Source organism: Odontesthes bonariensis, chromosome 1, assembly GCF_027942865.1.
Source record: "Odontesthes bonariensis isolate fOdoBon6 chromosome 1, fOdoBon6.hap1, whole genome shotgun sequence".
In the NCBI taxonomy this organism is placed as follows: Eukaryota; Metazoa; Chordata; class Actinopteri; order Atheriniformes; family Atherinopsidae; genus Odontesthes; species Odontesthes bonariensis.
The window spans coordinates 16,176,936-16,196,826 of record NC_134506.1 but is presented as its reverse complement, the minus strand read 5'-3'; the positions used below and the strand labels follow the sequence as shown (position 1 = coordinate 16,196,826).

At 43.1% G+C, this 19,891-nt stretch overlaps 1 protein-coding gene across 7 annotated transcripts in view; it reads right to left on the bottom strand.

The window, feature by feature from the left end:
• Positions 1–19,891, bottom strand: part of baz2ba (bromodomain adjacent to zinc finger domain, 2Ba) — a 65,749-nt gene that overhangs the window by 20,459 nt on the left and 25,399 nt on the right. For all 7 annotated transcript variants that reach the window (XM_075485612.1, XM_075485692.1, XM_075485944.1 and 4 more), the window contains exons 3-10: positions 9,335–9,520; positions 5,614–5,805; positions 5,259–5,420; positions 4,635–4,831; positions 4,314–4,526; positions 3,458–4,084; positions 1,108–1,852; positions 513–782 (exon numbers count right to left, since the gene is read on the bottom strand). In XM_075485612.1, coding sequence (XP_075341727.1) covers positions 513–782; positions 1,108–1,852; positions 3,458–4,084; positions 4,314–4,526; positions 4,635–4,831; positions 5,259–5,420; positions 5,614–5,805; positions 9,335–9,518 — 2,590 coding nt within the window. In that variant the 5' untranslated portion in view covers positions 9,519–9,520. The remainder of the gene's footprint in view (positions 1–512; positions 783–1,107; positions 1,853–3,457; positions 4,085–4,313; positions 4,527–4,634; positions 4,832–5,258; positions 5,421–5,613; positions 5,806–9,334; positions 9,521–19,891) is intronic.

Sequence of the window (19,891 nt, the reverse complement as noted above, 5' to 3'; positions counted from 1 at the left end):
TGTGACCACAAAAGTTCTATGGATACATAATTCTCTGAACTGCTATCTTAAAGCTCCAAAACTAAACCCTAAGCCTGATATGCATGAACGCAGAAGAGAACAAGCATTAGAGAATAAAAAGCACTTACAGCCAGAGAAAGACTGTAAATGTCTTGCTTCCTGGCAAGCTACATCTATGTCCTATTTTCTCTGGTTTGGGTAATCTCTCATTGAAAGCGACGGAAATGGATGTTGTTGCTGTGCCAAACAAGCTGTCAGGGCACTTGGGCATGCCCCTACAGGACCTGTGTGCTGTGGTTAAGCCATGACAACCAACTGCCATCTTCCTGCCTTCCAAAAGAAACAAGGCCTCTTCATAATCACCTGAAGCTTATGAGAGTGTACTTCCTCTTGGCAGTAAATAATTATGTTTGTTCTGATACTGTATAGGACTTAATCACATACAACAATTTACCAAAACCACCTTTCGCCCCTCGGTTTAATACTCAGTGGAAAGGAATGTAACCAGTTACCTAATGGAGAGGCGAGGCTGTAGGAGGAAGAGCCTGGAGAGCTGTGATAGGCCAAGGCACTGGAGCTGGTGGCAATAGTGGGACTCTTGATGACCTGCAGGTTAAGAGGGGAGCAGCTGGTGGCGGTGTGATTGGTTGAGGTGTTCAGTAGTTCTGAACCTTTGGTAAGCCTTTGGGGAATCATTTCCTTCTTAGATGATCCAGATGGCAGCAGCTTTAACTCATTCACTTTCTTCCCAGAGATGTCACTGTCTGAGTTGCTGTCAGACTCTGAAATGGGTCACCAGGGTGCAGGTTAAAAATCATAAAGGCATCGGTTTACTGAAACAGGTGTCAATTCAATGAGTACAATTTTGTATGACTGCACTGGTGGATTTGACGCGAATCCTTTCTGCTGTGAGAATTTGGTGCTTTTCTTTTCTTTTCTTTAAAAACTCTTTTAAACAATTATGAGGGTTAACAGCCTAAATAAATAATTCAAATGAATTCAATAACTCAGAAATATCGGATAATTGGTAAAGAATAAAAATGCCAGCTGCTGCTCATTTTCACATTGTAAATGTTACATTTACCGCTGTACATAAATAGCACCAACCTGACAGACTGTCATCTGAGTCCTCTTCGTCCTCCTCCTCCTCCTCCTCAAGGTCGTCATCCTCATCATCATCATCATCTCCTGAGTCGTCAGATTCCTTGTTGGCTGGGAGGCCAGCTGTGGGGTTACATGTCCCAGGGATTCCTACACCTGGAATTCCAACCCCAGGGATACTAACTCCAGGAATCCCGATGCCGGACTCTCCTCCTCTAAACAAATCTACGAGAGACTGTACCAGATGGTTCTGAGAGAAGCCCTTCCAGGCAGCTAAAGGGTCTGCTTGTCCCAGTCCTGGTGTCTGTCCCTTACCCTTAGGGGTCTTGTTCTTTCTGGATCCATGGCCTGTGGCATGGGGTGAGGTAGTGGGGGTCTGTGGCAAAGGCCCAGCCTGGGCTGTCGCCTGGCTCCTGCTTGCCCCTGTGCTCAGATTGACAGGCATTGACCCTGCATCCAGGTCGCGTTGGGGGGACTTGCCTTGAGAAGCTGAGTCTTTGCGAGGTTTGGTGATGAGGGCCAAAGGTGCGTCCTGAGTGGTGCTTTGGATGACTCCATTTGGGTGATGAGGTTCAGGGAGACCCAGCAGGGCACTCGAAAGGAAGAGGTTGGAGTGATTGTTCTGGGGTGGAGGAGGCGGAACAGGTGGCAATGGTGGTGAAGACAACGATGTCCTCTTCGGAGATTTGTTTGGCCCCTGCTGCTGCTTCTTTTGCTCAGTTGGGAAAGTCTGCCCTTGGGACATGAGAGTCTGAGGGGGAAAAGAGAGGGAGACAAGGAAAGGAAGGGAGACAGGGGGAGGGAAGCACAGAAAAGGAGTAACAAAGAAAGGTTAGGCGAGGAAATTAGAAGAAGAAATGGGACAAAGTGGAGTTGCTCTAGCTGTCAGTTGGCATCACTTCTGATTGTTTGAGCAGGTGACAAAACTACAATGCTGAACACTGGTACAGTTAACTATGTCTAAGCCTCTTTTGGGGAAACAAAAAGAGCACAAATGCAATAACCACAGGCATTGTTCTCAACCAAGATCGCAAAAAGAGACACAGTGTATCTCTCTAAAATTGTAATTACTTGTGTGCGTTTTTGAAAAGCCCCACCGTAGCTATCATCATTCTGCCCGGCATGTTAGCTTTTTTCACACTGATGACAAATTTGCCCAAATCTGTGTTTTTTAAAAAAAAAGCAGGATAGACTTTAATGGTGCACTTTCAACTGGATGTGATATGAAGTGAAACAAATCAATTTCACAGACCATGAACTACAGTAACAGTGCTAAAACCACAGGGGGAATTTAGCTTGCTGTAAACTTCTCTGTAATTGTGAAACAAAAAAGGGGAACCGATCTCTACAGAACAAGCTGATATCAATAGGTTTATCTTATTGATTATTGTGATCCATGTGGTCAAAAGCAAATAAAATCAGTTTTAATAGAATTGACCAAAATCATAAATAATACTGTAGAATATGTCCACTGCCTTAGAACTAGAAGCAATGGCTCGTTTATCAGCAGGCTACTCAAAAGCACTGCAGTAAACATGACTAATGTAAACCAGTCCAAAGCTATTAATGATTAAAAACAGATAAACCATGACAGTACATAGATTACAGAGCTTAATGAGCTAAGTATGAAGGGAAGTTTAAACTTGACAGAACATACTTGGCAGCTTTAAAGGTAAACTGCCTGCTGAGACCCAGTGATTGACACTTTAATTCGCTGAAGGAAGATGTGTGAAAGGAAAAAAAGAAGGAAACAACCTACAGTACTGTAGGAACACTAGTGTTCATTAAATTAAATTGTAAAGTCAAAGAGCAACTTTGTGCGGGCGAATAAGCATCGACAACAAGGCTGCGGGAGGTCAACGCTGCTCTGAGCATTTTTTTGGTAATAATGATAATAATAATAAAAAGAATATTTAAAAACCATAGCAATCACCTATTCTGAACTTTTTCTCACAAGCTTTTTTTTTTTCACAACAATTACAAAAAGAATAGTTTTTTTCAAGAAGTATTAACCTAAAAACATATTACAGATTTGCATCCGTCTCTGATCAGTCCCAGTGATTTACAAGTTAACCAGTACTGCTTCTATTAACAGCTGCACAACACCAGTGTTTGTTATGGCTATTTCGATTAGCTTAAAGCAATGATGAAAAAAAAAGTGAAATGAATACAGCTGCAAGTCTAACTGTACACCAGTGAACAATTTCATGACTGTCAATTTGTTAGGAATAACTGTTAACTAAACCTGAGAGTGCAGCAGTCATGTTCTGTATTACTTCTCATAACACGAGGAGTAGTAAGTGCTATGTCATTTGTGGGGATATGGTAAAAAAATTATATTATTCAACTGGCTTACCTGTTTGAGTCTGAATTCATTGATCTGCGCAAGTGAAGCTTCCAGCAGTTTCCTTTTGTTGGATTTGGCGGTGCCAGGAACAGCGTGCTTTGGTAGCTTCAGAGAGGGCTTCCGGGAGCTCGTTGATGATGAGGTCAGACTGAAAGGTTTTGGGGAGGTAGAAGCTGGGAGATTTGAGCGGGGCGGAGAGGGGACAGAGAGAGGCTTTGGGGAAGAACAGAGGGAGAGGGGCAGGTGCTGAGGGGAGGAGGAGGGCAGCAGTTTGGGAGGTTTGGGAGGGGCAGTGCTGGAGAGTACCTTTGGGGATGTGGTGAGAGCTATGGGGGAGGAAGACGGTGAAGATTCCCTCCGGGGCTGAGTGAGGAGTGCCAGGGGCTTTGGGTTGGCAGCCAGGCCAGTGGACTGAATCACACTGAAGTGTTGCTGTAGCCCCTCAGTCCGGGACCCGGAGCTGTGCAGCCCCAGTGCTGAGGTTTGGGACAAGGCAGGAGGGGAGACAGAGCAGGGTAAGGGCACAAGGGTTGGGGGGTTGGAGGGCACCTTCTGAGCATAAGTGTCTTTCTTTTCCTGACCCTCCCTAGAGTGTGGCCTGTCAGTCTTTACAGTTCCAGTGCTGGGTATCAAAACCTGGGGAGGAAATTAAATTAAAAGCTATTAGAACAAAGAAAAACTTTATGGTATGATAATTCATGCTAATACATTCACAGTTTGGGCACTCGTTCTGTGAATGAAGCCACTGGACACCAAGAGCACCCAAGTACATCACAGCGAGTGACTGAAGGCATGCTTCGTGTTATTATTTCATTCGAACAAAGAAGAAGCTTTTTCCTCCTGATTGTCTACTTTTCTTCTTTACCTTTGCTTTCTTCTTTGTCCGCCTCTCAGAGTCGGATAATTCACTCTGTTTGTCTTCCTCTTCATCGTCCTCGTCGTCATCATCATCATCCTCATCATCCTCTGCAAGGTCTTCCAGATCACTGCTGAGGGACCCATCGCTTGAGCTGTCTGAGGATGTGCCTGATTCGCTGTTGCTCGCCAAAGAAGTGTCTGTTGGCTTCTTTCGTGACCTCTGAATAGAAAAAAACCCAGTAAGAGTGAGTCTCACTATAAAACGCAGATGTTGTCCATTTCACATGTTCACGGTGAACTGAGGAGCAAACTTTATCTTGGCACTGACCTTCTCTTTAGGTTTCTGAATGGTCTTTTCCACCAACTCTGCTGGGTTGTTCTGTGGGCTGCTACGGTGGCTATAAGAGGGGTCTTGATTTTTGGTCGGCTTTGTCGATGCCTGAACAGGAGTCGGACTCGCAGAAAAGCTCCTTGATTGTGTGGTGGGAGGGCAGACGCCACCGCCATTCACTGCACCATTCAACCCTAGAATCAGAAAATCCGCTGTTTTACCAATCAGCTTGATCTTTCCCTGAGAACTCTCCACAAGGGATAATGGGATATCTGAAACTAACTGCAGAATAGAAAAAGGCTAATAAAAATATTGATTTATACATGTATCTCATCAAACGTGCTGGCTTTGCGAGGCGTAAGCTCAACACGAGTGGTTTACATAATAAAAGATAAATTAAAAGATACTGTGAAATTAAAAGAACACAAGAAACGGAGATTACAAGAGGGAACCTGAGGGAAAGAGCGGGAGAAAGAAGCTAACAGAATGACTAAGTGAGCTGTGGAAGACATTGAATCTATCTTGAAAAGGGGACATCTCATCATAGGGCAAAGTGGATTTAAGTTGTGGGAGAAGATAGACAGATCAATCAATGAATGGGTCTTTAGCATAGTGCTGTACCTTTAGGTGGGGCATGGCTATTCTTGCCAGGCGTCCTGATCTGAATAGGACTGGCGTTGTGATTGGGCTGAATGTGAGGGGCGAAGAATGGAGGGAAGCCTATGAAGGAGGGGAGAAAGGCAGCAGCTCCCCGTCCATGGGCTTCAGCAGCTCGCCACCATTCTGAGAGGAGAGGAGAGGAGAGGAGAGGAGAGGAGAGGAGAGGAGAGGAGAGGAGAGGAGAGGAGAGGAGAGGAGAGGAGAGGAGAGGAGAGGAGAGGAGAGGAGAGGAGAGGAGAGGAGAGGAGAGGAGAGGAATTAAAGGAACATTTCTTTTTGCCATTTTCTCCCCCAAAGTCAAATGCCACCCTCTTACCAGATAGGGCTCCTAGTTGGGGGTGGGCAGCCAGAGCAGCTGACATCCCAAGGGAGCCCAGGCCTCCAAACTCAGGCCTGCCCGCTCCGGCAGTGTAGAGGGCTCCGAAGGCTGGGTGGTTGACCAGAGGGAAGGCACTTGACAATGTGGAGCCAATGAAGGGCTGTTCTCCCGCTGCTCCATACAGACGGCCTTATATAGACACAAACGCAGGGGGGCATGTTGAAATACATGAAAGTGCAAACCACATGCGATATGTTCTCAACTTCTGTCGATCATAAAAAGTAAAAATAATATATATTTTTTTTAAACTAAAAAAATTACAGAAACTGTCTCGTAAAAGGAGAAGAAAGGCGACTAATCCAACTTTTGGCTTTTCAGACTTCCAGCAACTCTAAACATAGAAAATAAGCACCAACGTTTAATAGCAAACACAGCGCTGACTCTCTGATGCTGAGTGTATTGTTAAAATCACACATTTTTCTTCCTCGGTTACTGTCTGTTTGCTTGCAGCTGCTGTTTCAGTTTCAGATCGTGAGTTCACGTTCCTACGTCAGAGATGAAAAGACAGATTTCATACAGGAGGTGAAATTTGCTTTGAACATCTAAAAAAATACTTCCAACATAATTTTACCGTAAGTAGATGTTTCACTTTTGTTTTCCACACACAAAGCTTTACTTGATATTTCTGTGCATGCATAGCGTTTGACAGTCGACTCATTGTCCAAATGTTAGTTTGCTATGTTTATTTGCGCAGACTGAGAGCAAATTGCTGCCCTGAGCTCACGTTGTAGGAATCGTCAGGGTTTAAAAACTGGATTTAAACACATTTTGAGGGTGTCACTTTTTATCCATCTTCCGACAGAGGAATTACACTCAGAACAACTGTCTTTTATTTGTGTGAGAATCAACTCAAGATTTAGTTTTCACTCAGGGCACACTCAACAGCAGTCACACTGATTCTGAGCACTACAGACTAACCAGTGCTTAAGCTTGATGCTTGTACAAATACTGTTAGGCATTCACATTTAAATCACTGAGCATTTCCTCAGAATCGAATTGCAACACAGATCCACTGCATTTGTGTCTTGATATATATTCAGCTTAAAGTAAGTGTCAGAATGTGTTGCACGCCAACAAAGGCTGGATATTCTTTGTGGGAAAAAGAACTATCAATATGAGGTGTAAAAAGCTAACATCCTTCCATCCTTTTGGCATTCAATTTCAGCACAGAAGAATACTTCATCAACATCATCATCGTCTAGCATTTTCCTGAGCACAATCATTTCTGGCAGGGGCGACTGCCACGTATTACCTCCTCCCAGAGTCAGATGCAATTTGGTGTGAGCATATTTCATGCAAATTCAATTTCTATTCCAGAAAAGGAGAGCAAGCCTGCTTGATGCCTCTGCATAAGTCAGGTAATACACATGCAAAGAAAAAAAAAAGTGATGACTGTCGAAAAGGAAAGTGTTCTGCACAGTGCAGATGAAAATGTCAAACTACTATACACACGCACTCACCACAGAAATGTAAAGGAGAGTGACACTGAAGCAGAGTGTTTTCTGAGCTAATGCAGTCAAAGATCTAATAATAGGGCCGGCTACATATGCTCTATACCAGGACTAGAAATGAACAGATGCATCTCACAGATTTTTAAGTGTGAATCAAACTGTCTGTGGTCATGTGGCCTTGCCAGCATGCTGGCAGGGTGACATATGAGAATATGGCCCTTTGTGTTGGCTTCAAGGTCCCTCTCTGCCACAAGACAGCAAATTCTGCCGTTTTGAATGTCATTAGAATATGCTGAATATGTAGGCCTGCCTTGCCAGCGTCAGCTAGTGGATACGAAAATAAACGACTGCAATGCAACCCCCAGAAAGGCCAGCCACAGCATTCACTTATGCCTAGGGTGCCCACCTCTCCCCCTCCCAACCCCCCCACCCGTTCCTTTCTAGGCAACACAAAGTGACATCTGCAAATGCCTCTTCAATATTAATGCAGGCTTCCAGAAGGCGAATAATTAAATCTAAAAATTTCAAGTGAGAAAGAGGCACCGGAAAGACATACCTTGGATTACCTACTCTCTCTTCCTCACTCTCGCTCCCTCGCCCTCTTTTTCATTCTGTTTCAATCCTTCCTCCGCTCTGACAAACTGCACCGCCTGCTTTTTTCATGTTTGGATGCTGCCGAAGGGGGATTAATTTGTTGTTTGTTGCAGTCAATCAAATTTCCACAGACAGATTTAAGTTAATTGCATCCGTGAGTTGATCCCAGAAGGAGAGAGTGCTACAAGCACCGATCAGCTTTTATTCTCTAAGTGATATCCTCATCAATGACACGTGCACGCACACAAACAGAGAGCGTGCTCATTTTTCTGTTCTTCAGATTCTATTTTCTTAAGTGTTACTGGCTCACTGGCAAAGGACCTTGAATCAATGCCTGCAGAGTCTGCTATGATACTTTATCTGCACTATATAACTACAGAAGTTACCTGCTTATTCTTGTTGTTCAGCGTGAAAATGTTTGCTTCTCTTTACATTATGACATTATGAAAGGAAGGAAAACGACTTTCTCCTCACTTTTATAGAACGTTTGTACATTAGGCACTATAGGCTTGAGTTACAAGACACATAAGGCAATGTATAAAATGAAAAAGAATTGGCTTGCAAAAGTTTTGCGTTAACACTCTGCCTCTGAGCATTTCATTTGACACTCAGACCAAAATCGCTTATCTAGAAAATCTGAGCACACGTAATGGCACAGAGGGATAAGAGGGATGTTTAATGCATAAGAGGAAGATGCTCCTAATGGCTTCTTCTTTGGGGCAACGCTGAGGATAAGAAGGACAACAGAAGGGGCTTTATTTTGCTCTCTCTTTCTTTTCTCACAACAGAGAAAAAGAAACACAACAATCATGGAGCAAGCTGAATATCCTTTTCCCTACTTAGTGCAGTGGGGGGTTGTGTGAATGACTGTGTGTGTATATATAGTAGGCATATGAAAAAACAACAAGACATTAGGAGATGAGGGGGAAGAAAGTATGAGCAAATGATTCACTCTCTCGCACAGGGGATATCTGAAAAACACACAGAGATACAAGCACACACACAACCAAGGATACACACTCTTTGCCTAATGGCTTTGACCAATACATAGAAAGGAAAGCTGGATGCCGGACAGGGCTGACTAGACACTGAGTGGCTAACAAATGTTAAATCATGCAGGCAGAGGCTCTTTCTCTCTCACACGTACACACAGACACACACACACATACGTGCACGCAGAGCGGCGTGCTGAGCCTGACTCTGAGGCAGCTGGAGCCAGAGAGCTGAAGGTTGTCAGGAGACATGGCGAAGCATGTGTGTGTTTCTCACACAAAAGAGCCCCCTAATTGTTTGGGATTCATTAATGCAAGCAGCTTTTCAATTGCAACCCAAGCTGTCAGGAAAAAAAAAATAAATTGTAAAAATCCTGGTAGCAGGGAGAGAGGTGTATTCACACCGACAGCAAAACAACAGTATAATTAATACTGGAGGAAACTCATTTTTGGTGGTAAAGAAATGAGGAGTACTCTGAATGATATCGAGACATGATGGTGACCACATTTGGCATCGTTTTATGGTTACACGGAAACGGTGTGCATTGTGTGTTTTTTCCTTCTGTGTGCATGGTGTTTGAAAGACGGAAGATTGACACAGAGGAGAAAACTGTTTCTTACCAGAGGTGTTGAGGGTGGATCCCAGTGCTGATGGGCTCGGGGCCAGGCTGCTCTTAGAGTGGGGAGCGGGCGATGACGAAGAGGAAGAGGAGGAGGAGGAGGAGGAAGAAGAGGCCGCAGGGGAGGAGGTGCGAGCAGCAGACAGGGTGGGCGCAGGGGAGGCCAGCCGCTCTCCAGACTCCATATCTGTCAAACACAATCCAATCAGCAGGGTTACAATAGCAAAGCACACCCACCCGTACTCTCACAAAACACACACACACAAATCTATACTGTCACACCTACACAACACGTCCAAGCACATGCATGCACATGTACACACACACACACACACACACACACACACACACACACACCTCCTGACACTTTTCCTTTCACATCTCACTTCCCCTGAACAATATTTCTATTTAGCCATGCTCACTGGCTCCCAGCCTCTATTGATTGAATATGGGGTAGGATGGAGGATGACACTTTTAAGGACTCTGATAACGGACAGCAAAGCACGTTTTTTTTTTTACATTGTGATGCAAGAAAATACCAGTGCTGAGAGGAAGCTCCTAAACAGGACAGCCACTTTTGCAGAGAACTCACTCTGAGGCTGAAGTAGGATATTTGAGTGAAAGAGTGAAAGAGATGAGAGGAAAAATTCAAGCTTAAAAAAAAAAATAGATAAAGGGCACATAAATAACACATTTGTCATTTTCTGTAACCTCAGACACAGAAGAGCACACAAGCACAATTCATGTAAACCTGTGTTTCACAAAAATCATCCCTTTATAGCTCCACAGGGACAAATACATCTTCTAAAGTAGGAGATCTTCGAGTCTGTTTAGTTAAAGCAAGAACCAAATGGACTAAAAGGCTTTCAGAAAATGTGTGCATTAACCAACTCCAAATTCTTCCATTAACAGTCTCAAAGAGTCACTATACCAGCTATAATAAACCGACCAACAACATAAGCCCTGACAAGAAACATTTGGTCATTCCGCAGCCAGATATTTTACTCACATTTGTGAGCTTTAATCCCCTCTCGCTTACAACTGAGAACACAATGTGGCAATGCCCACACAGCTGCTGACTTGTGGAGCCAAATAAATACAACAGTTTCAAAACACATGAATTTGCACGCACAAATTTCAACCCCCACTGCAGACAGACACACAGAAAATCACCTCCCCTGTCTATCACATCAACCTGACTCTTTCTCTCTCTTCTCCTTTTCCATTTCCCTCTGCCTGACACTAATCCAGGGCTGAAAATCCCCTTCAAAAGCACAGTTTGCAGATTGTGTTTTACAGGCAGGCTTTGTTATTGTGTCATTACACATAAACAGTCTCTGCCTCTATCTCTCCTTCCTTCCCTCTCTCCTGCCACCCCTCCACTACCCTCCCTCCTTCTCCCCTCTGCAGTGGGAGCAGAGCCACTGATTAAATCTCTGAGACAAAAGCTGCTATCCTCTGAATATCAAGTATCAGCCTTTCGCCAGGAGCAACACTGACAAGAGAGAGGGAGAGAGGGAGAGGCGCGGATGACAAGAAAACCTGCTGCAGTCCACGGGGAGGAGGCTGGTGTGCCATCGGACTTGGGCGGCCATGACTGCCACTGCTGCAGTGAAAAGATGGTGGTTGTGTAATTATGAGCAAGGTCAAAGGTCCTTTGAGTGGCCCCTCACGCAAGATGACAGCATGTGGGTAAAAGAGCAAAATTATCAACCTAAACTGCAAGTGAGCGAACGTTACATATTAGTTACAAGGGCAAATTCCAGGTTACGTGAAAATAGAGTTTTGTCAATGTAGTTTAACCAAAAACTGTTACCTCTCAGCCACACTTTGTTGCACGATTGGCTGTCACATTTTATGCTCTTTCACTTTGCCTGTCACCTTTTAAATGTCAGGTTAGGGTGGAAAGAAAAACATGAAAGAAAAAGGGTTCTTCGTAGATTAAAAAGAAGCTTTTTTTTCCGCAGATACTCCTGACAAAAAAAAATGTAAGTATCATGAGAAGCGTGATAAAAATGGAGACGAGCTGTGGCCCTTCATAATTATCATAATGCACATGAAAACAAAAGGCTCGTGTCTCAGAGGACAAGCAAGCTTATGTGGTGTCAGCTGGTAAGTGAAGCAGATCATTCCCTACCTTTTCACAGGGAAGCAAAAACACAGAAAGAGGCAGAGAAAGAGACCAAAAGGCTGAGGAAAAAAGGGATAAGCAAGACAATATACTATGATTTTGTTGTGGATGGAAAGAAAGAAGAAAAGAAAAGAGTGGGGAAGATGAAGGACAGGCTGCAAACCATTCCTGTCGTTCCTCAATATCTGCACTTAATGCCTCGCCTTGTCAAAACGTGATGATGTGAGCAGAATTGATTTCCCCCCTAACAAACAACAAAAAAGCAATCCCTCCTTTGCAGAGGTGTAAAGCAGAGCCACCCTCCCCCTCATCTTCTCTCATCTCTTAGTATCTCTCAGAGGGCCTCTTTCTGGGATGAGAGATGGAGAGAGAAAGGACAGCAGGGGGAAAAAAACCACAGCGAGGCAAGTCCATCTTCTTCCAACAACTACAAACTGATCACTTAGTGCAATTAAATTTAATAACAATAATAAGATTGAGCTCTGCAATGTACCACCAAATGCACAGACACAAAAATGATTGCAACAATAATGGAGCACCAAGGTATTTAAGGATCCAATCCTGACTTAATTATGAGAAATTAAAATGGATTTAGCATCAGAATTAGCTTGATTTTATAGGTAATTAACGGCACACAACAGTGGCAGTAGAAGGCAAGCATTATAATCTCTGTGAACGTCTAAATCAATTTGACTTGAACAACACCAACCAATCTACACAGAGTACTGCAACCAGAAACAGCAGGTCTTGCAGATGCAAGTAGAGGCAGAATTTATGCTAATGGCTGAACTATGATTTATAAGATGTGTTCCAGCTCCGGATTCACAGTCACGTCCACAAATATAACACAGCACCCAGCTGTCAACACATGCACCTAATAGTGCCTTGATGCAACGGCCCTTCAGGAGATAGCGTAGCTATAAACAGCTCTGCGGCTTTATGATTGCATGTGGCCTTCGTATAGGAGCCTTCGCTTGTCAGTAACATCTGAAAGGAGGGCACAATAGCATCAAGGAAAGATAGCGTGCGTGCATTTAGTGGTGGGAGTGCTGCTTGGAATGCGGCCTTACATCATACACTTGCTTTGAGGCGTTGCATAGCTGTGTTGCGTGTATGTAATGGTGCCTGGTTACACATGCAGCGGTTTCACAAAGGACTGCCAATACACGTGCCCATGGAAGTGTTCGTCTACGTGAGCTTGTCGGTGTGTGCGTTTGTGTGTGTGTACCACAGCCTCAAACTATAAAACCTCCCGTGTGTCTCAATCCTGCCCCTTTTCTCCTCACCCCTACAACACATACACACACACACACATGTACAAGCAGTAACAGATGGCTGATACTAACTGAGATAATCCGCCAACAGAGTCATCAGCATGGATCAGTGGTAATCAGAGTGTGGACACAATGTCTCTTCTCCAGCCGTAATGGAAGGAGCGCCTGGCGCAAGAGAAGGGAAATGCATTATTCCCCATGATGCCCTGACCCCATTCAAAGACACACAGTGGCTCCCAGCTCTTCTTATTTTTTCTCCTCACCGCGGACGACAAAGACTATATCATCGCTGCCTCTGCAACATCCAGTCTCTTCTCTATATCTTTTACTCTCTGCCTTCTTTTTTTGTGATCTGAAACTATTATCAAGCGATGACCTCTCTTCTGCTCTGAACAGCTAACAAGGGGAAATAGCAAGTCAACATAACAAGTGTGTCACAATGAGTGGGTACTGGTAACAAAAGCACTGGAGCTGCAGCATTGGGCATTTGTCTGTATTGCCTGAACAGCAAAGTTTCTTTGTAGAATTGACAGGGCTAAAGCAAGATGCTCTGATTACCAGGTGACATCAGTCAGTCTCATGAACTACTGAAGGCAAAGGTACTTTTTGCGGCACTTGTGAGAATAAAATCATTTACGCATTAACTCTGAATCAGCATTCACATCCCTTATTTATCACCTTTGATAGCTGTGGCTCAGGCACGCTCTAAACTTTCATCTGGTTGCGTTTGAATATGTTCATGTTTTATAGGCACGACATGTGCATATGAATATGGATGTTTGATGGCAGCGAGCCCTTACTAAGCTCATCTTGCTTACTTGCAGCAGAGTGCATGCACAAGCTCGCTTGACCCCTTTTCTCCTCCACCCCCTCCTGCATGTACACCATCAGCCAGGAAATGACATAACCAGGCGTCTTGGCAAAAATTAAGTGACAACCTTTGTCCAGAGTCAAACGTCAACTCAGAGAACATTTAAAGAGACATGTACTGTGTGATACCATGATTCACCGCTGGTTTCATGACTTTCTATTTTGTTTGACACCTTTTCAGACTTTTGAAATATTCAATTCGTGAATTAAAAATATCTCCAGGCTACTGAATAAAAGCATAATGATATTTTAACAGAATGTTTGCCAAACTGCATAATAGCTTTGTGACCTCAGAGTGAATTGTGCCCGTGTCTGAAAGGAGCACAAAGAGGCAGCATGTCCCAGCGAGCCCCGTCTAGGTGACAACTGCCAGAGTGACTCAGACTCCTCCCTCGGCAGCACTCCTGCCCAGTGACAGATGGCAGAGCAGGGTAATGTAGGGGATGGGCACCATCTCTCACCCTGCCTCAACTAGCCTTGGCAGTGGTGCTGGCTGCAGGTCTTATTACAGCCACACCACTGTCTGTCTGCCTGCCTCCATGTAACACTGGAGCTTACCAGGCAAGAGCTGCTTACTGCCTGCCAGGGTAAAAAGGTAATGATATGGTCCTGTGTGCAGCAAATGGTCGAGTGTGGCGTCAGCAATGAGGAGTTTCCAGCCCCAGCATTCATTTGGGCTTTACTGCAGCCCAAACACACATGTGCAACCATCTAGCTGTAAGAGGCTTTAGATGAAACATAAAACCAGCAGGCGTGCCACACGCATTCTGTATATTTTTGAAATGACAAGAAATCAGCTCTTGCCAAATGGCTTTATTTGCCTTTTCAAGCATACTGTAGATGCCAAAGGCTGGAATCAACACCCCTACTCACCATCCGTCTCTGCTGGGTTCCCAGTGACAATAATGTGATTTTGGGACATGGTGATGACTCGGTGGAGAGGAATAGGATAGGCTTGTCACTTGTGTTTGATGTCAAATGTATGTGTGACAGAATAGTGTTACTCAGCTCAACCAGACATAGCACTACTCCCATTTCCTGGCCATAAATAGAAGAGAAAGAGCTGGTAGTAAGTGTGTAGAAAGAAAAATTTACATACACACACACACACACACACACACACACATACATACATACATATACATATATATGTGTGTGTGTGTGTGTTTGTGTATATGCAAGCACACCCGTATGCACCATTCTAAGTATCATAAAGTAAGCTCAATAAGAAAAATCCCATCTCTTCTGCTCATTCGCATATGCATCCAGCCAAAGCTAATTATTCTCCCCATGGTAACGTAACAGGGTCCTCACATAAAAAAAAACAGAAGTGTGCATCAGGCAATCATCCCTGATGAATCTGCCCTTCTCTCTCTGCTAGCCACTCACACTCATCTGCCAGTCTCGCTGCTCATTACAGTTTTTCTGCAGACTGAACCAGATCCGCTCGCCATTGGCTGCATGTGTGTACAAGAATCCACAATGACTCGAGAACAGTTTGGAAACACAGACTAACACAATCTATGTGCTTTAGAGAAGAACACAATCACGCAGTGTACATGTACACAAACAGACACTGATCAGATGGACTGGAGAGAAGGTGAGTGGGAAGCCATTGCTGTTTTCGGTCACTTTATATTAAATGTTTTATAACATTTCTATTAAAGGATGTTATAGTATTCTGAATTGCTGGAGTCCAATTTTACCAACAGAACTTAAGAGAATAAAGTGCCAAACTGATGACTATAAAAATGTATCTAAAGGCCTCAAACATTGTGCTTTCCAGGTGCACAAAACATCCTGCATGTTTAACACAGCATTTAGTTTCATTTCAGGATTGAAAAAGATCCCTGGACAATTCTGCTGCAACTGTTCATCACAAGTTGTGATTTTATTTGACTTTCCATCACTCCCATCCTCAAGTGTATGCTACTATGTATGTAACTGCAGACAGAACGATTAACCGGTCGGCTTATTAATCAGGATGATTAAATTCCATTGTGAGGTAATCGGTATTGGCTAATTATTTACTGGTATGGATTGCTGATTGTTTCATGAGGCTGGTTAAAAACAGCAGGTGCAGACAGTTTGTGGAACTGTGTTTTTCGTATCTATGAGGAAATGCATTAAGTCTGATTACTCATTAACTTTTTAATCTATTAATTTATCATCTAATAATCTTAGTTAAAATCTAATAAGATGATCAAAATCAAAGTAAGAAAATTTTCAGTGCCGGTATAGAAGTGTTAAAAGTTCATTTTAGGTCGGCAGTTCTTGTTTCAAACTAATTTAACATCAGCCATCGGCTGCCGTCACGTCCGAGTAATCCAGTATCAGTGTCAATCCAGTCATATATAATTTAGGTTAACCTTAATTGTTGCGTGTGATTTTCCTGTGAAAATCAAAATAAGATATCCCTCTTAATGCTGATTGTACTTATTTAAATAAATTCAGGAAACACATGGGGGAAAAAAAACAAAACAGGAAACTGAAGAACTGGAAATAACATCAGTTATCAGGGATATCACGAACAACAGGAGAGAAAGATTGTGAGAAGGGGGGCAGAATGAGAGCAGTACTTGAGATATGCATAATGCAAATGACATGCATGTCAAATAGCAAAACAAACTGACAGTGACAGAACAATGGAATATCCAGAGAGCGGCAAACCTTGTTTGAGCAATTGCTGGAGTCCTTTCTGCCCATGTCCATGAGAAGAAACCGTTTAATGTTCAATTCCTCTGAAACCTTACTTGTAGGAGATAACTGATGTCACTGGGCAAATGTGACAGAACTTAGATAAGTGGTGCAATGGCAGATATAGTTTGTACATAACTACCACTCAAAAGCCTGATCTGATGCTGTTCCCGAAGAACATAATGTGCTGTTAGACAGAATAAAATGGACACTGCATGATCAGTTACAAACCCTGATTTGAACTGCTTCGCTTATCCTCACAGAGCTTCAGTAGCCATGTTCCTTCAACCAGGTATCACTTTCAGTAATAAAAGAATTCATTGATTAACTTTAAATTACCATAACAACCACCTTAAAGAATGCAGTGAAACTAAAATCTCTCTAATGGTAAATTATGCGAAAAGGGTTTTATTGTGCCAAAGACAATTAGTCTATTTATGAATTGCTCAATCTGATCACGTTTACGACATGATCCACTTCAAATGCTGATAGATTTTCCTACTGGAGAATGTTGCCACTACAACAATTACAATTTCTGGCCTGTTTATTCATTTAATCATAGCTGTCCTGGGTGGCACGAAGCTCAGGATGTGGTAACGGTGTCCCTGCCCCTTAAATCAGAGGGGGACATCTTGGTGGAGCAGTGGGCAAACATTCAAAAACTTCTGTGTTTTGCCCTTTTCCGACATGACAAACATAACATTAATGTGTTCCATCAGCCTATGAAAGCAAAAGCATTCAGTAAATCAAAGACAGAGAGGAGAACCACAGTGTAGGAGAGTTTGAACTGTCATTTAAAAACACAATCTGTCTGATTCCTCTGACAAGCAGCTCTTATGACAAATATAAGGAACACCGCTGCTGTGTCTATCTGTTAAAGGATAAGACCGTTTTTTTGACATTGGGCCCTTGATTTCACATTATAACATGATGTTCTACTCACCCCTGCTTGTTGTTGGTCATTTGGAGCTGTTCCAAAGATATTCGAGAGGCGTCTGGCTGCTCTCTTGAGATATTCGGCCATGAAACGGTTTCCTATGGGCAAAGTTATACAGGCACAAACTATGCTGTTTATAATTTATTAATTACTGTACACTAGCACTGATAACGTGGAGGTGCGTCGCTTACTTAAAAAAATCCGGGTTACTGTAATTTTGAATTTTTGTCGTAAAGTGGGTGTTACTGACGTCCTCGTCGTGCTACTACCACAGACAGCCCACAGACCTGCTGCCTATTTATTCATTCGACTAAAATTCAAAATTACAGTAACCCGGATTTTTTTAAGTAAGCGACGCACCTCCACGTTATCAGTGCTAGTGTACAGTAATTAATAAATTATAAACAGCATAGTTTGTGCCTGTATAAACTTGCCCATAGGAAACCGTTTCATGGCCGAATATCTCAAGAGAGCAGCCAGACGCCTCGCGAATATCTTCGGAACAGCTCCAAATGACCAACAACAAGCAGGGGTGAGTAGAACATCATGTTATAATGTGAAATCAAGGGCCCAATGTCAAAAAACCGGTCTTATCCTTTAATGTGGCTGTAAGCAGTTCAGACTTATGCTTTCCTACAAAATGCCATTAAAATGATTAAAAAAAAGCATCAGCGTGCTCAGTCAGACATGACATGTCCGGTTGTTGTCAGATTAATGTAAAACACTGCATGTATGAAATGAGATTTAGCGAGCAAGTGTTGTTGAAGTTCTAATTGTAGATATTTATCAGGTTCAATCAAAAAAACTAATTTCCCAAAAGCCTAAAAAGGTTTTTAGGCTGCCAGCTCACAGATAAGTGTTTACAATTCAAAGGCAGATTTTGACCTCTTTTTTTATTTGGAACTTGCAGAAAGCAGAAGAAGAAGAGCAGCAACTACGCAGACTTATACCAGCCCTCGGCCGTAGGTGAGTTCAAGGTAACGTCCACTCAGCCACAAGGCCTGTGTGACTTCAATTTTGTCATCTTCAACAGTCAGCGAGGGTCCACGGGGTCCCTTTGTGGCAAACTCTGTGCAGCCCAAATATTTGTAACTGTTTAAGAGTGAGCAACACAACTGTGCATGCGCCTGGATTCAGAAACACAACATACCAGACTGAGCAGTTCAGAAGCAAAAAGAACAACACAGATACTTATTTTAAGGACAGACTGACCATTTTAACCACAACTCCAGAACGAACTGTAGACCGATTGCATGCCCATGAATGGGAAGCACCCAAAGGGTAGTAGTATCGCACCATGTGTGCGTCCCGACAAGTTTGCGCACACGGACGCAGAAAGCATTAACTTTCTATTAGACTGCAAACTAAATTATGTGACGAAAGGCCACATAAACAAACAAATGATTTGAAATGACTAAATGACTGAAATCAGCAATAAAATTTCAATAGCAATAATGTTGTCTTTGTAATTCATTACTCACTATCACAGCAAGCCTTGAAATTAAATACTGTATGTAGTTAAGGGAAAGACATATCTGCTCTTTCCAGTAATAATGAACATGCAAACTACTGAATTGTGATGCAGCTCGTGGTGTTAGTGCTGGTGTGGGAGTTGAGTTCTGCACTTACTATCTTTGCTGCACAGTTTGCAGCTCGCGTGGCTATTAACAGTGCTAAATGAAAAGGCTCCTCGTGTGTCAACCTTACACCTCAACACCTTTTTTCTGCCTTTTATTCTTCATACTTTTGTATCAACCAGCCATAATAACACCTGCACACAATGACTTCCTGGCTTACAGTACAATTAGAAAGATGCTAAATTAAGATAAACATGCATGTAACAGGAGGTAGTGAACAGAACATGTGCTGTGTCCACACACTGGGATCAGATGAAGATCTTAAAAGATATTGGTTTGTTTCAGAACTACAAGCTGGCGGCATAATGTTTGATGAGAGAAAATCCACCAGCATTACACTCAATATGTCAGTCACTTGTATACCTCTGTTCAAACGGGTGTGTTACTTAATGCTAAACATGTGAAAATGACCGTCTGGAAAGAGAATGGCGTTGTATCGACAGAGATGGAGGCAAAGCAGCAGGCAGTCAGCCACTCTGTTCTGCTTCACTGCAACATGGGAGGGAGGCCAGCATGGACACACACACACACACACACACACACACACACAGATGTAAAAACACACATGCAGGCATGTACACACTTGTGCAAGTGAACACACAGTCGCACCCTCATGCTCGCTCTCCAACACACACACACACGCGGTGCAGCAGGTGAGGTGCCAGCACATCACAGCGCTGCCATTTTTCAGTGTCTTGCTCAGGGAGAAGCGCTCTGACATTTTATGAAGCACTCTGCAGAAATCAGCAGCTTGTAATGGCGGCTGGACTGTCACTCCTCTCCACTCCTCACACTCCCTCTATCTCCTTTCCTCACACTGCTTTTAAGATATTATCTCCCTTCATTAGCATAATCTAATCAATTTTACAAAATTGGCTTTTAATTACAAAGACCAATCTTGTCCTCTTATTCTGTTAAAGGTTTTGTATTTAAAAAGAAAACCCTCTAACTGTGGCAGGAAGTAGAAGCAGCTAAATGATTTAATAAAATGGTTTCCTATCATACTTAAGAC